This window comes from Dendropsophus ebraccatus, chromosome 13, assembly GCF_027789765.1.
Source record: "Dendropsophus ebraccatus isolate aDenEbr1 chromosome 13, aDenEbr1.pat, whole genome shotgun sequence".
Lineage (NCBI taxonomy): Eukaryota > Metazoa > Chordata > Amphibia > Anura > Hylidae > Dendropsophus > Dendropsophus ebraccatus.
In genome coordinates this window covers 13,242,442-13,258,158 of record NC_091466.1, presented here as the reverse complement: position 1 = coordinate 13,258,158, position 15,717 = coordinate 13,242,442, and the positions used below count along the sequence as shown (strand labels likewise).

Below are 15,717 nucleotides of genomic sequence, written 5' to 3'. Positions count from 1 at the left end.
AGGTTTGGGTTTGTATGAACCCGAATGCTCGGCATCAGATTCCCGCTGTCTGCTTGCTCCGTGCAGCGGGTGAATACAGCGGGAGGACCGCCTGGAAAATTGGGATACAGCCTATGGTTATGGCTGTATCCCAGTTTTCCAGACGGTCCCATCTCGCTGTATCCACCCTCTCCACGGAGCGGGCAGACAGCGGGAATCATTGCCTAGAGTCCGGGTTCGTATGAACCCGAACCAAAGCAGGTTCGGACCATCCCTACTTGTGACCAAAGCCACAGAGAATAGCCTCAAGGAGCCATTCCTTATTTGAGCCACTAGAGGTCCTCGTGGGAGGCAATAATGAAAAATGGCCACCAGATGTCAGCGCTGACTAGGAAATGTCCCTGAACATGCAGCGTAATGAAGCCGCATGTAGGGCAGGCTATCCATTAGCAGTGAACACATGAGATGCATAACATTAAAGCTTTGTTTAAAAAGAAAAAACAAAAACTATTTGACACTGCAAAAAAAAAAAAAAAAAAAAATACATGAAAAAAATATATAAAACACTGGAGCACTGCTGGCCCATCTATACAGGAATATAAAAATGCTTGTTCCCAATATTGTACCAGCGTAAAAAGTGTGATGTCTGTAGTGGAACAGTGAACCCTGAACTGTACCCAGCCCAATGTCCTTACCTACGTGGACGTACTGTCATAGATAGCAGACCCTATGCAAGCTACAGTCCCTATACTATCTACAGTCCCTATGCTAGCTACAGTCCCTATACTATCTACAGTCCCTATACTAGCTACAGTCCCTATGCTAGCTACAGTCCCTATGCTAGCTATGGTCCCTATGCTAGCTACAGTCCCTATGCTAGCTACGGTCCCTATGCTAGCTACAGTCCCATTGCTAGCTACAGTCCCTATACCATCTACAGTCCCTATACTAGCTATGGTCCCTATGCTAGCTATGGTCCCTATGCTAGCTATGGTCCCTATGCTAGCTAAAGTCCTTATGCTAGCTAAGGTCCCTATGCTAGCTACAGTCCCTATGCTAGCTACAGTCCCTATGCTAGCTATGGTCCCTATGCTAGCTACGGTCCCTATGCTAGCTATGGTCCCTATGCTAGCTACGTGCAAGGCTGTCAAGATGTCTGCGTCCAAACCAGGAGAGAATGATAAGGCAAAATCAGAAAACGGGGGCAAGGTCAGAGTCAGGCTGAGGGTCAGAACCCTGATAACACACCAAGAACTGAGTCAGTGTTGGAAGACAAAACCAGAAAACATGCAGTGTCTCATACATACAGTAGCGAGGTACAAAACCAGAATTCAGAAGCAAAGTAAAAAAAAACAAGCAAAGGCCTGGATTACTAGAATATACAAGAGATGCAGAGAACAAGGTGACGGCTGGGCATCCGATACTTATTAGGGGGAGTGCTAGACTGGCTGGGTCGGGTGATGCTCATCCAGAGCTCCAGAATGTTAGGCCGTTCATAGGCGGCTGTGTCCGGAATGAAAGATGGTGGAAAATGTAAACAGGCAGCTAATTTCCCATAGCTGCCCGTTATTATTAGTCCTCGGCTGGATCACTTGCATTGTTCCCTGCATCTCACTTATCCATGACAGCAGAATCAGGACGAGGGTAAAAACTAGGATAACAAACCAAGAACCAAATCAATTAAAAATCCAAGCGAGAAAAAACGCCAGAGGTCATCCATGTACAGTAGCGAGGTACAAAGTCAGAATTTAGAAGCAAATTGGAAAAAAAAAAAAAAAGCGCAGTAAATGGATACTATAATATGAAGGAGATAAAGGGAACAATGGAAGTGATGCAGCCAAGAACTGACAATCACAGATAGCTATGGGACATTAGAAATAACATTTCCCAACAGATGTCACTCCAAGGTCGCCTGTTATCGGCCTGACACTCTGAAGCTCCGGCTTGGATGCCCGGCTGCCACTTGTTACAGGCAGGTATCCAATTGTGACAGGTAGGTATCCATGAAAGCAGATTCCTGCTACAGGAGGTGAAGTGGACGCTGCAGGATCATGGGTAGGTAAGTACCTGGCAAAAACGGCCGGTGATTAGTCAACAAATGAGAACACACTGATCATCGAGACTGACTCTTATTCTTGTGCCCAGTTGACCTTAATATAAAGTAAGATGAGATTGTCAGACACTATAAGTCCCTATAAGTGCTTCAGAGATGTACCAGAGCAACCAAGCATACAAACGGAAAGTAAAGAAGTCATAAAAACACCATGGGGGAGATTTATCAAACATGGTGTAAAGTGAGACTGGCCCAGTTGCCCCTAGCAACCAATCAGATTCCACCTCTCATTCCTCACAGACTCTTTGGAAAGTGAAAGGTGGAATCTGATTAGTTGCTAGGGGCAACTGAGTCAGTTTCACTTTACACCAGTTTGATAAATCTCCCCCTATTTTACCAAAACGGGTCAAATAAGTCCCCCCCCCACCAGCACCATAAGTTCAGCAAACCCTGCTGTGACCAGACTGTGATAACTTCTGAGGACTACAGCCCCTATCATCCATGCAGTTACACTTCCCACCATCAGTATGGAAATTTGCAGAAAACTCTATACTATCCAGCTGGGAGTGTCCTCTAAAAGGAAGAGTCCCCAATCTGTAGGCAGCTATTAAGAGGCGCAGCCCACAGCAGAGATTACTGATCGAAGAGATCCAGTGGTGTATGGAGACCTGATTTTTCCCATGGGGCATTGCCTGAAAATATGTAAACTATCCCTCCTCCAAACATTAGAAAATTCTTGTTTGGTCAGTAGTCTTACTTTTGATAGAAAGATAACTGGCATAGAGTGTTCCAAAAAAGACTGTAATATACTAAAAAATACAAACAGGGATACAATAATATACAACCTAGAGATGCAATACATAAAGCGAATGTTCAATCAATGTTCGCTTTAAGTATTGCACATGAATAGAACGGTGCTGGCGCAGTAAAATCGGGCTGAAGCACTGGAGGCAGGGCGGCCCGCCCCCAGTGGGAGGAAACCCCCGCCCCTCTATGATGCGGCTCCATCGATTCTAATCCCGGGCCACACTGTACCGGGCACAGTGTGCAACACTTAAATGTACCTGATGGTACATTCGCTTTAACAACCCTTGGTTGGTACCGAAACCCATTCAGACCGGCTTCCCCGCAGGCATTAAGCCATGAGCTATATAGTCTCTGCGGCCTTTTATAAATAGTATCACCAACAAGACAAGTTGCACGTACTCCTCTTTAATAATGGTGACACAAAGACCAATGTGTTAATCCTCCATCAGAGTTTTCAAGTTTATCTATGCCCCTATATACCAGAATATAACTACTATAATACTGCCCCTATATACAAGAATATAACTACTATAATGCGGTTCAGGGAAGAAACAGAGTGCTGCACCTCACACCTATGGCTGATACTAGTGCCGCTAGGCTAAATAAAAAACACATCAGAATTTTGTGTATGAATTGATCAAGCCATACTGCCCCATGTACCTCGTGCTGGTATCTGATACACATGGGTCCCTACACTAAGTCCACACCGTGCCAGTCAGTGGCCACCAACCCCGCAGGCGTGCAGTCAGGGAACGGGGGCCATGGGACGGCCCTGCGACCCCCATGCCACAGGACCAGACCCAAAAACACCACACCAGAACCCGGCCAGCACCGCCGGCGGAGAAGGTCGCCCCCAAGCAGCACAAGTCTGGATAAGGAATTACACTCACCATAGCTGCAGCAAACAGAATGGGAAAAAACAGGAGGGATTAAAACCATGTGCACTCAGGTGTCTCCTGCTAATTGCGGTCATGTGGGTCTCACCAGGAGGAGTGCAAAACACGGGGTTGGCGGTCCTGCGCGGTGGTACACGGGGCAATATGGCTTGATCAATTCATATACAGACACTCTGGTGTTGATTTTTAATATAGGCCTAGCGGCATTAGTATCAGTCATAGATGGGATGTGCAGCGGTTCCATTCTCTCCAGTTCGTGTTTTGCAATTCTCCCTCTCTGAACAGCTAGCACTCCTTTATAAGACCCACATGACCAAAATTAGCAGGATATGCCTGTGCTCACATGTCTGGACCCTATGTCTTCCCCATTCTGTGAGAGCAGCAATGGTAAGTGTAATACCATATCCATACTTGTGTCGTTTGGGGGCAGCCTTCCCCGCCGGTGGTGCTGGCTGGGTTTTGGTGGGGCTTTTTGGGTCTGGTCCTGTGACATTGGGGTTGCAGGGCCGTTCCATGGCCTCCCTTCCCTGCACGTGCACGCTTTGCGGGGTTGGCGGTCGCTGACCGACACGGTGTGGAGTCAGCGTAGGGACCCGTGTGGACCAGAGGACCTGCGCGGGGGTACACGGGGCAATATGGCTTGATCAATTCATATACAGACACTCTGGTTTGATTTTTAATATAGGCCTAGCGGCATTAGTATCAGCCATAGATGGGATGTGCAGCCGTTCCATTCTCTCCAGTTCGTATAACTACTATAATACTGCTCCTATATACAGGAATATAACTACTATAATACTGCCCCTATATACAAGAAAATAACTACTATAATACTGCTCCCTATATACAAGAATATAACTACTATTATACTGCTCCTATATACAAGAATATAACTACTATAATACTGCCACTATGTTCAAGAATATAACTACTATAATACTGCTCCTATATACATGAATATAACTAATATAATACTGCTCCTATATACAAGAATATAACTACTATAATACTGCCCCTATATACAAGAATATAACTACTATAATACTGCTCCTATATACAGGGATATAACTACTATAATACTGCTCCTATATACAAGAATATAACTACTATAATACTGCTCCTATATACAAGAATGTAACTACTATAATACTGCTCCTATATACAGGAATATAACTACTATAATACTGTTTCTATATACAAGAATATAACTACTATAATACTACCTCCTATATACAGAAATATAGCTACTATAATACTGCTCCTATATACAAGAATATAACTACTATAATACTGCTCCTATATACAAGAATATAACTAGTATAATACTGCTCCTATATATAAGAATATAACTACTATAATACTGCTCCTATATACAGGAATATAACTACTATAATACTGCTCCTATATACAGGAATATAACTACTATAATACTGCCCCCTATATACAAGAATATAACTACTATAATACTGCTCCTATATACAAGAGTATAACTACTATAATACTGCTCCTATATACAGGAATATAACTACTATAATACTGCCTCTTATATACAAGAATATAACTACTATAATACTGCTCCTATATACAAGAATATAACTACTATTATACTGCTCCTATATACAGGAATATAACTTCTATAATACTGTCCCTATATACAAGAATATAACTACTATAATACTGCTCCTATATACAGGAATATAACTACTATAATACTGTCCCTATATACAAGAATATAACTACTATAATACTGCTTTATTCTATGTTCCTACTAAGGGATCTCTAAACATTCATAATAACCATGATCATTATTTACGCCCATCATCATTACGAGAAGGACGCCTTTCCCCGCTATGATCCTGTGGAGGGAACATAGATTTAATGTGAATTAATATTTAAGGTCTCCCGCTAAACATGAAAAAAAGTTGCCAATCCAGATTGCCAAGGTGAAGGAACATTGTAGCTGTATGAGGAATACTGCACATAGTCGCTTTTCCAGTTTGCTGGGTGTATTGTATGGGATGAGGTTTTTCTCACTTTAAAGGCTTTGTGATTCCTCTACTAGAAGTTCAGAATCTTCCTTTTGTTCTTCTGCTCTAGAGTTTGTGATTCCAGACGAATACACAACCAGACAGGAAGTTATTTTGTTGCTTTAAGCACAAGAGAAAGCCGTGATGGATACTGAGTTGTACTTGTAGTGAAAACTGGTTCTAAAACATGACTATAGTTACAATACTATAAAAAAAGTTTTTAAAATGTGATATTTTAATATTTATTTATATTATTGTACTGTATAATAATTAAATATACAGTAAACTATTTTTTCTACCTTTGTTAAATTTTTGTGGATCCGCAATTACAGACAAGGATTGGGCCAGTCCATTTCTATTAGACTGTTCACACTGTCCATAGTGTTATGGATCCGTATTTTGCCAAAATGACTGATAAGCCCCAGTATGGACCTTGATTTCAGCACAGATTCTCCCATAGAAGTCAATGGGAGTATCTGTAAAGATTGTGGATCTGTAATGTTTATGGAAGAAACATCTGTAAAATCTGTAAAAAATATAGATCATTTGAAACCATTCCTACACAACTATGGACTATGGATGCACAACTAGAAAATAACGTCCGATGTTTGCAAAAGACGTCCGAAAATAATTGTCATGATCATTATTTTGACATCTGTGCAGAAAACGTCGGTTATTTTATACATTGTGCGCATTGGACGTCTGTCATTCTATTGACTTTAAGGGTATAAACCCACACACCGTATATGCAGCGTATTTACTGCTGCGATACGCAGCAAACTCGCAGCAGATTAGATCTAAATAACTGAACACAGCATCAAATCTGTACCAACAAATCTGCTGCGTATTTGTTGCGTATACGGTGTGTGGGTTTATACCCTTAGTGTGTGGGTTTATACCCTAATGCATGATTTTAAGTCAATTACATAACGGATGTCTTTTTAGGCTATGTTCACACAACGTGAACACCCGGCCGTTCCGGCAAATCTCAGCCGTTCTGGCCAATCTCAGCCCGGATCATCCAGGCCGGTACTTAAGTACCGGCTGGGTGATCTTTCCGGCCGCGGAGATCTGATGCTCCGATGATCAGAGCTTCCCATAGCCCACAGTGAAGCAAGCGGCCGGAGCTGCTCGCTTCACTGTGTGAACTGACAGGTCTTTCTGCGGCCGAAACTCACTGAATTCCGGCCGCAGAAAACTGACATGTCATTTTTTTCCGGCGCCGCACAGATCCCGGCCGGAGCGTATACAATGTGTGTTCGCTCCGGCCGGGATCCCATTGAAAATAATGCTATGTTCCACCCCTCAAAACTACGACCGTAGTTCTGCGGCAAGAACTATGGCCGTCGTTTTACGTAGTGTGAACATAGCCTTAAACAGAAAAGGTGACCGTTTCTCTTTTTTTGACATTGTGTGAACATAGCCATATACAGTCCTGAAATTTACTGAACGTGTGAGTGAAGCCCACCTGCATGAGCTGTTTGCTATGTATACGAAAGGGTAGTATAAAAAAAATCAAACTTAAATAGTCGCGTTCAGCTATAATGTATATTCTAAAAACAATAGTAATAATAATAATAAACAACAAGTAATAATAGTTATGTAACGCCTGGAGTAGTGGATCCACTGGACCGTCACCAGCGATAGCACTGACCTCACCAGGGAGCGGAGTCTAAGGGGCCGCTGGTTTTCACCAGAGCCCGCCGCAAGGCGGGATGGACTTGCTGCGGTAGGCGACCCCCAGATCGCTACCCCTGGCTTGGTTGCTAGTGACGGCAGGCGAGGCGTGACAGGAGCAGTAGGCAGGAGATAGTGCAGGCGGAGGATAGTATATGTGCTTGCAGGTGGCGGACAGGACTCAGGAACAATGGGAAGGCAGCGGGCAAGGACTAGGGACTAGGACTGAGGACAGCCATGACAGTACCCCCCCCCTTTGGCCTCCCCCTCTTTCTAGCCTGCAGCAACCCCTTGATGAGATCTTTATCCAGGATGTTAGCCTCGGGTTCCCAGGACCTCTCCTCAGGACCAAATCCTCTCCAGTCCACCAGGAAGAATCATCTCCCTCTGACAGTTTTCATGGCCAGAATGTCTTTAACAACGTAGACGTCGTCAGAGACGGCTTGTGGAACAGAGAATGGAGACTTATCGGAGAACCGGTTGAGGACCACTGGCTTCAAGAGGGAGACATGGAAGGGGTTCGAATTCCGCATCGTAGGGGGCAGGCGGAGTTTGTAGGTGACAGGGTTGATGCGTTTTAGCACCGAGAAAGGACCAAGGAATCGAGGACCCAACTTGTAGCTGGGAATCTTGAGTCGAACATATTTGGCCGAGAGCCAGACTTTGTCACCTGGAAGAAAATTCGTGGCAGGTCTCCTCTTCTTATCAGCCTGGTCCTTCATGCGTTCAGAGGCTTTGAGTAAGGACTGTCGAGTTTGTTCCCAGATCGACTGCAGGTCAGATAACAACTCCTCCACGGCTGGGACCCCAGAGGATGGAGAGAGAGGCAGAGGAGGACGAGGGTGATGCCCGTAGACCACATAGAAAGGAGACTTTCCTGTGGAACTCGAGTCCAGATGGTTATAGGAGAATTCCGCCCGTGGAAGTAGATCGGACCAGTTGTCTTGGCGGCTGGACACAAAATGACGTAGGTAGTTACCCAGGATATGATTGACTCTCTCTACTTGCCCGTTGGTCTGGGGATGGTAGGCCGATGAGAAGTCCAGCTTCACTTGGAGCTGCGAGCAGAGGGCACGCCAAAACTTGGAGACAAATTGAGAGCCTCGGTCGGACACAATGTGAAGAGGAAGTCCATGCAGGCGGAAGATGTGTCGGAAGAACAACTGAGCCAGACGAGGAGCAGAGGGTAGTCCAGGAAGGGCCACGAAGTGAGCCATTTTAGAGAAGCGGTCAGTCACCACTCAAATGACTGTATTGCCCGCAGATGGGGGTAGGTCCGTGATGAAATCCATCCCAATGTGGTGCCAGGGATGGTCCGGGACTGGCAAGGGCAAAAGTAGGCCGGCAGGTCTTTGACGGGGAGACTTATTCCTGGCACAGACTGCGCAGGAAGCCACAAAGTCCTTGACATCCTGGAGGAGATTGGGCCACCAGTAGTGACGTGAGATCAATTGCCCGGTCTTTTGAGCTCCTGGATGCCCGGCCACCAAAGAGGAATGCCCCCACTTCAAGATACGTTTTCGGAGTGCGGGGCGCACATAAGTCTTACCGGGAGGCAGTCTCTGCAGAGCAGAAGTGGCAACTGGTACTAGGCAATCGGGAGGTATTATATGACGAGGAGATTCCTCTTGCCCCATGACATCGGATGCTCGGGATAATGCATCGGCCTTTATATTCTTCTCGGCTGGACGGAAATGAATGGTAAAGTTGATCCGAGAGAAGAAGAGGGACCACCTGGCCTGCCGGGGATTGAGGCGTTGAGCCAATTAGAGGTAGAGGAGGTTCTTGTGGTCCGTGTAGATGTTAACGGGATGTTTAGCCCCCTCTAGGAGATGACGCCACTCCTCCAGTGCCAACTTAATAGCCAGGAGCTCACGGTCTCCAATCGTATAGTTCCTCTCGGCAGGGGAGAAAGTCTTAGAAAAGAACCCACAGGTTCTGGTCTTGCCTGATCTGTCCCTTTGCGAGAGGACGGCTCCTGCGCCCACAGAAGATGCATCGACTTCAAGCGAAAACGGCCTGGTGACATCCGGACGGACTAGAGCAGGAGCAGAGGCAAAGGCAGACTTTAGGCTATTGAAGGCTTGTTCGGCCTCAGGAGGCCAACGTCTGGGATCCGCCTTCTTCTTGGTGAGAGCCACTATGGGTGCGACCAGGGTCGAGAAGTGAGGGATGAATTGGCGATAATAGTTGGCGAATCCAAGGAAACGTTGGATAGCTCTAAGTCCCACAGGGCGTGGCCACTGGAGGACAGCTGAGAGCTTGGCCGGATCCATCTGTAGACCCTGGTCGGAGACAATATAGCCAAGAAACGGAAGACTGCGCTGATGGAAAACGCACTTCTCTAGCTTGGCGTACAGATGATTGGCCCCTTGTGCCACATGAGTCTGCTGGTCAGGGGAGAAGACCAAAATGTCGTCAAGATAGACAATGACGCAGACATAGAGGAGGTCTCGGAAGATATCGTTCACGAATTCCTGGAAGACCGCTGGGGCATTGCATAGGCCGAATGGCATGACCAGATATTCGTAGTGCCCATCCCTGGTGTTGAAAGCGGTCTTCCATTCATCTCCTTCACGAAAACGGATCAAGTTATACGCTCCCCTGAGATCCAGCTTGGAGAAGATCCTAGCTCCACGAAGGCGGTCGAATAGTTCGGAGATTAGCGGAAGAGGATAGCGGTTCTTGACAGTCACCTTATTTAAGCCCCGGTAGTCTATGCATGGTCGGAGGGAACCATCCTTCTTCTGCACAAAGAAAAATCCAGCGCCAGCGGGATACGTGGATTTACGAATGAAGCCCTTCTGTAAGTTCTCCCGGATGTAGGAGGAAATGGCTTCAGTCTCGGGCACAGAGAGGGGGTATACTGGACCCCGTGGAGGAGAAGCTCCTGGAAGAAGGTCTATAGGGCAATCATAGGGCCGATGAGGTGGTAGGGAGTCCGCCTCCTTAGCCGAGAAGACATCAACGAAGTCTTGGTAATCCTCCGGTAGTCCAGACAGAGGCTTGGCGTAAGCAGGTGACCTCGTAGAGCATTTGGGTTGAGGAGACCTCAGGCACCTATTTGGACAGTCCTGGCCCCAACTGAGAACCTCCCCAGTTCTCCAGTCAAGCTTAGGGGTATGTAATTGCAGCCAAGGAAGACCCAGCAGGATGTTAGAAGAGGAATGGCGCAAGACGTAGAAGGAGATCCTCTCCTGATGTAAAGCGCCCACCTGGAGGATTAGGGGTACAGTCTGGCAGTGTACCGCTTCGTTAAGAATCTCGCCCGTGACCGAAGAGATAGACCGGGATTGGGCTAGCTGGATCATGGGTAGCCGCCATCTTTGGACCAAGGAAGCAGAAATGAAACTGCCAGCAGCGCCAGAGTCGACGAGGGCAGTGGTCTGACGAACTTGCCCAGAGGGTGTCTGGATGAAGACTGGCATAGTCAACCTTGGAGAGGTGGCATTCACACCTAGGGAGGCCTCTCCCACCGGACCTAGGTGCGAGGGTTTCCCGGACGCTGAGGACGTTGGGGACATCTCTGCCGATAGTGATCAGCGCCACCGCAATAGACGCAGAGATTCAGGTCCAGTCGACGAGTCCTCTCATCAGTTGTCAGGCGAGCACGTTCCACCTGCATAGGAACCTCTGGAGACGACTGGGACATGGGAGCAACGGGATTCTGGAACACCGGTGCCAGCCGAGGATGGCGACGGGGCAGACTCAGACGCCGTTCTTGCCGGACCTCCTCCTCTCTCTCGAAAAACCTGGTGTAGACTCTGGTAGCCAGTAGGATGAGTTCGTTCAAAGAGGTAGGCAGGTCTCGGGCAGCGAGCACATCCTTCACTTGACTGGACAGGCCCTTTTTAAAGGTGGCAATCAGAGCAGCCTCATTCCAGTCTAGTTCCGCAGCCAGGGTGCGGAACTGGATGGAGTAATCACCAACGGAGGAAGTTCCTTGGGATAAATTGAGGAGAGCAGTCTCAGCCGAAGACGCACGGGCAGGTTCCTCAAAGACAGAGCGGAACTCGTCCAGGAAGATTCGGAGATTGGCAGCAACCGGATCATTACGGTCCCATAGTGGTGTGGCCCAGGCCAGAGCTCTACCCTCCAATAGGCTGATAATGAAAGCCACTTTAGAGCGCTCGGTGGCAAACTGACTGCTTAGAAGTTCGATATACATAGTGCATTGGGTCAAGAATCCTCTGCACAACTTGGGGTCACCTCCATATTTACTTGGGAGAGCCAGTCGTAGTTTTGAAGAGGCTGCAGGAGGTGATGACTGCTGAGCTGTGGTATGCTGCTGTACGGCTGCAGTCAGTTGTTGGATCAGCTGTGACTGTTACTGGATCTGTTGAGCCTGTAGGGCGACCACTCGGGCTACTTCGCGGATATCAGGCACCTCGCCGGGATCCATGGTTGGAGCCTACTGTAACGCCTGGAGTAGTGGATCCACTGGACCGTCACCAGCGATAGCACTGACCTCACCAGGGAGCGGAGTCTAAGGGGCCGATGGTTTTCACCAGAGCCCGCCGCAAGGCAGGATCGACAGGAACAAGGGACAAGGACTAAGGTCAGGAACAACAGGGAGCTGGGCCAAACGCTATGGGAAGCATATAGAGGCTCCAACACGAGGGACAGGGCATGCTGGGATTTATAGGGAGTGATTGGGTGCAACTACCAATTAGGGACGGACTGGCCCTTTAAATCTGAGACAGCCGGCGCGCGCGCCCTAGGAGGCGGGGACGCGCGCGCCGGCCGGCACAGACTGAGACCGGAGCGGGACGAGGTGAGGCGCCCCCCGGGGCCGAACAGACCGCAGCGCCGGGTCCCTGCACAGGGACCCCGGCAGCTGCGTGGGATAGAGGGCGGTCGCGGCGGCGGCCCGGAGCACGGGACGCCGCCGGGGCCATGACAAGTTATAATTTTATAGATTGAGGTCATCCTGACAATGTATAGGTATAGAGAGACAAGATAGAAACTGGAATGTTAATGTCCCTAATTGTACAACAAAGAGACAGTGAGCGGTCTCTGCGCTCTGATTTGTCCTTCTCTTGGTCTCCACCCTGATACAGGACTATAAGTAGTGATGAGAGGGATGGATGGTATATACTGTCCTCAGCTATAGGGGGTCCGGACATTGCTTATACTCAGTAAGTGATGCAGGAAGATTTTCCATTTTATCGATTCTATTTTAAACTTGACTGAAAATCTTAAATGTAAATGTTTTTCTGTAATGTAATCTGTGATTTACTATACTATATGTGTATGTACTTTTTATCTGTTTTTAATGTGTTTTTTTTTTACCATTAGTAAAATGATTGTTTCTTACATTTTAGGACAATAACCATGACAGCGGTGAAGCTGATCATTTCCCTCCTATTACTAAGCCTTTCTTACCACCAGACTACATCACAGGTGAGAACTTCTTTCTAAGTTTACAAAAAGTTTCCATGTTTTTGATACTATATGATATCCTCAATGTGTCTTTGTTATCTGATTACTGAAACTGAGAGTGGATGTAGATAACTCTGCGGGGGTAAGGCGTCACATGACTTCTGCAGCCAATCACTGGCACTGAGAGGATTCAAAACTATAAATATTGTATATTTATAGTCTTATATTTATAAGTATTGTTGCATTGTCTATATGTTTCTCTGCATTGTAATTTCTTAGTTATATAAGTTGATCAAATTAATCTAATAATCCTTATCGTCTTTGTGATTACAGGAGCAGTCTGACGCGGTTCAAGGTTATGACTGCTCGGATATATGGGAAGCAAATAACGCTTCTACCAGTGGAACATACCGGATACAACCAATGGGAACTGACGTCTCTTTTCTGGTAAGACAGTAAAAAGAATGTTATCTGTTATATAGGAGCAATATATCACCAATCTTTACACCTTTACTAAACTGTATGTTTAGTTTACACAATGTTTTTATGGGGGGAAAATACGGCTGTATTTAGGTGTAAAGAATGTTATTTATGGCTGTAAATGTCAAAATATGGCCATATTATGTTGCGTGAACATACCCTCAAGTATCCTTATGCCTTAAAATGCCAATATTCAGTATGTGTTATTTGGGACATGTCTAATAGTTTGATCAGTTGGGGTCTCAGTGCTCAGAGATGGAACTTAATTTATTATGGAATTCAACTTCTTATTAGTTAATACTACACGACAATCAATGTAAAAACAAAACGGCAATATGCAATTGTTAATAAATAAGAAGTTGAACTGTATTGTATGACTAAGTTCATACATATTATTTCCGTCAGTATTTTGGTCTGTCTTTTTTCAACCAGGTATGGATGTGCAAATCTTTCCATTATAATTTTGCCATTTCTGTTCCACTCCTGATTTTGGTTTTAAAAAGCACTGAACAAAAAACTGAGGGATATTCTATTTAGATTACAGTAAAAAAATAAATATATATATAAGATTCATGAATATGATATTTGTGCTCTAATTTAAGGTGTATTGTGAGATGTCTGAACTTGGTGGCTGGACCATCATACAAAGACACGATGGATCAGATGGGTTAAAATTTGATGAAACATGGGACAACTATAAAAATGGATTCGGCGAACTTCAAGGTAAATATGAAGGAGAATTTGTCATCATCTGAGCACTCATATTGGAGTTGTATTTCGGCTATACAGTATATATCGGGATGGCAGTAGGTCTCAGGAGTGAGACCTGATACAATCTTTAACTCTTGACTTGTCAAAAGTTAATTTATCTGACACTAATGTTTTATTAAATTTTAGTTTTGAATTCCCATTAAAAGTTAATTAAATGGGAAAAAATTAAAATTTTTTAGAAGAGCTTTATATGCATTTGTACTCTTTCAGGAATCTCTGGTTGTGAAGTGATAAATTGATATATTACTATGGTCATGATTTAAATTTTTGAAAAAAAACAAAAAAGTTAATTCTGTTTTACCATCAGTCACTGGGGTATGGGGAATAGCTGCAGTTCTCTGCATATTGCCTGGGGAGGAAAGGGATGGCACCACCCTGATGCACCCGCTCACTGCTTATTATTGCATCCCTTCTCTCTCCAGTTTGTATCGTCTATATAACTGACTCATTTTCTTATTCAAGGTGAACATTGGCTTGGACTGGAATACATGTATCTCCTGACACATCAGCCAGACAGATCTGCCAAACTGCACATCAGCCTCGGGGACTTTAGCGGCAATGAATCCTATGCTGAATACAATCCCTTTAGTGTTGGAAATGGAGACTGCCACTATAAGTTATCGGCAAGGAAATATTCCGGTACAGCAGGTGAGAGGATGGAGAATATGTGCATGAAAAATTCTAACTAAAAATCGTCAAGAAAAATTGTAAAGATAAGATAAACAATATATGGTATCTCTAATATAAGATATCTCGCTTTTATTATAGGCGATGCCTTCCTTGGAAATGGAGCAGCCAACCAGCATGGCAGTTACTTTAGCACTAGGGATCATCCCACCGACAACTGTAATCGGAAATGTAAAGTTGGGGACATGGGATTCCCCAGCTGCGGTGATATATTCCATTCTGGCTGGTGGTATAACGCCTGCGGATCAGCAAACCTGAATGGTGTTTGGCGCAGTCCTTCACATTATAAAAACTTTGCCTCATCTGTGTCATGGCCGACGTGGAAAATCAGAGAGTCCTTGAAATTCAGTGAAATGTATCTGATTCACCATTAGCGGAATTCTACTACATCCAGCAATATTGTTATGTGAAATTTAAAAATTTATATATTTGTGTAATTTATATTTTTGTTGTTTTGTTTGTTTAATTTATGTTTTTTTTGTAAATATTATAATGTTTTTTTTTTATGTTCTTAGTGTCTGTCTGAATAGATTAAAGAAAACTAAAATGAATAATAGAAATGTGGGTCTTTTATTCAAAGTCTTAACAAGACTCCACTGTGAAATGTTAATTTCCCTCTTCTTTAGACTGATCCTGTCTTGACCTAACATTCCGTGTCATATCTTAGCCTGCTGACCATAAACCTGTCTTCCATCTGGGACTAGGGATGCGTAGGGAAGAGAAAAGGCTCCAAAGAGTGGGGGTGCCTCTGGGTTCTCCAATTTAATTCTTTGTTTATTAAAGGGGTACTTCAGCAGTAAAAAAAGGTTTTCTTTATAATCTTCATTTACCAAACCTTTTCCTCCATTCTAATATATAAAAATATACAATAGTGCAACATGCCACAATTATATAACTTACTATTAAAACAACTTCAACAATTAGGAATCAAGCATGACTTCTCGAATTTTGCATTTTG

General features: G+C 45.0%; 1 protein-coding gene across 1 annotated transcript; it reads left to right on the top strand.

The window, feature by feature from the left end:
* Positions 1 to 1,131: 1,131 nt before the first annotated feature.
* On the top strand, positions 1,132 to 15,133 carry LOC138770433 (fibrinogen-like protein 1). The gene is made up of 5 exons (XM_069949536.1): positions 1,132 to 1,188; positions 13,155 to 13,268; positions 13,904 to 14,024; positions 14,535 to 14,720; positions 14,841 to 15,133. The coding sequence occupies exons 1-5, from the start codon at positions 1,132 to 1,134 to the stop codon at positions 15,131 to 15,133; spliced, it is 771 nt and encodes a 256-aa protein (XP_069805637.1).
* The last annotated feature ends 584 nt before the right edge of the window (positions 15,134 to 15,717 follow it).

Excerpts from the sequence above, each read along its gene's own strand:
- LOC138770433 (XM_069949536.1), top strand. The coding sequence starts at position 1,132 with ATGTCTGCGTCCAAACCAGGAGAGAATGATAAGGCAAAATCAGAAAAC. Across the intron at positions 14,025-14,534 it reads TGGATTCGGCGAACTTCAAG|GTGAACATTGGCTTGGACTG; the intron begins GTAAATATGAAG and ends TTCTTATTCAAG. Across the intron at positions 14,721-14,840 it reads GAAATATTCCGGTACAGCAG|GCGATGCCTTCCTTGGAAAT; the intron begins GTGAGAGGATGG and ends CTTTTATTATAG.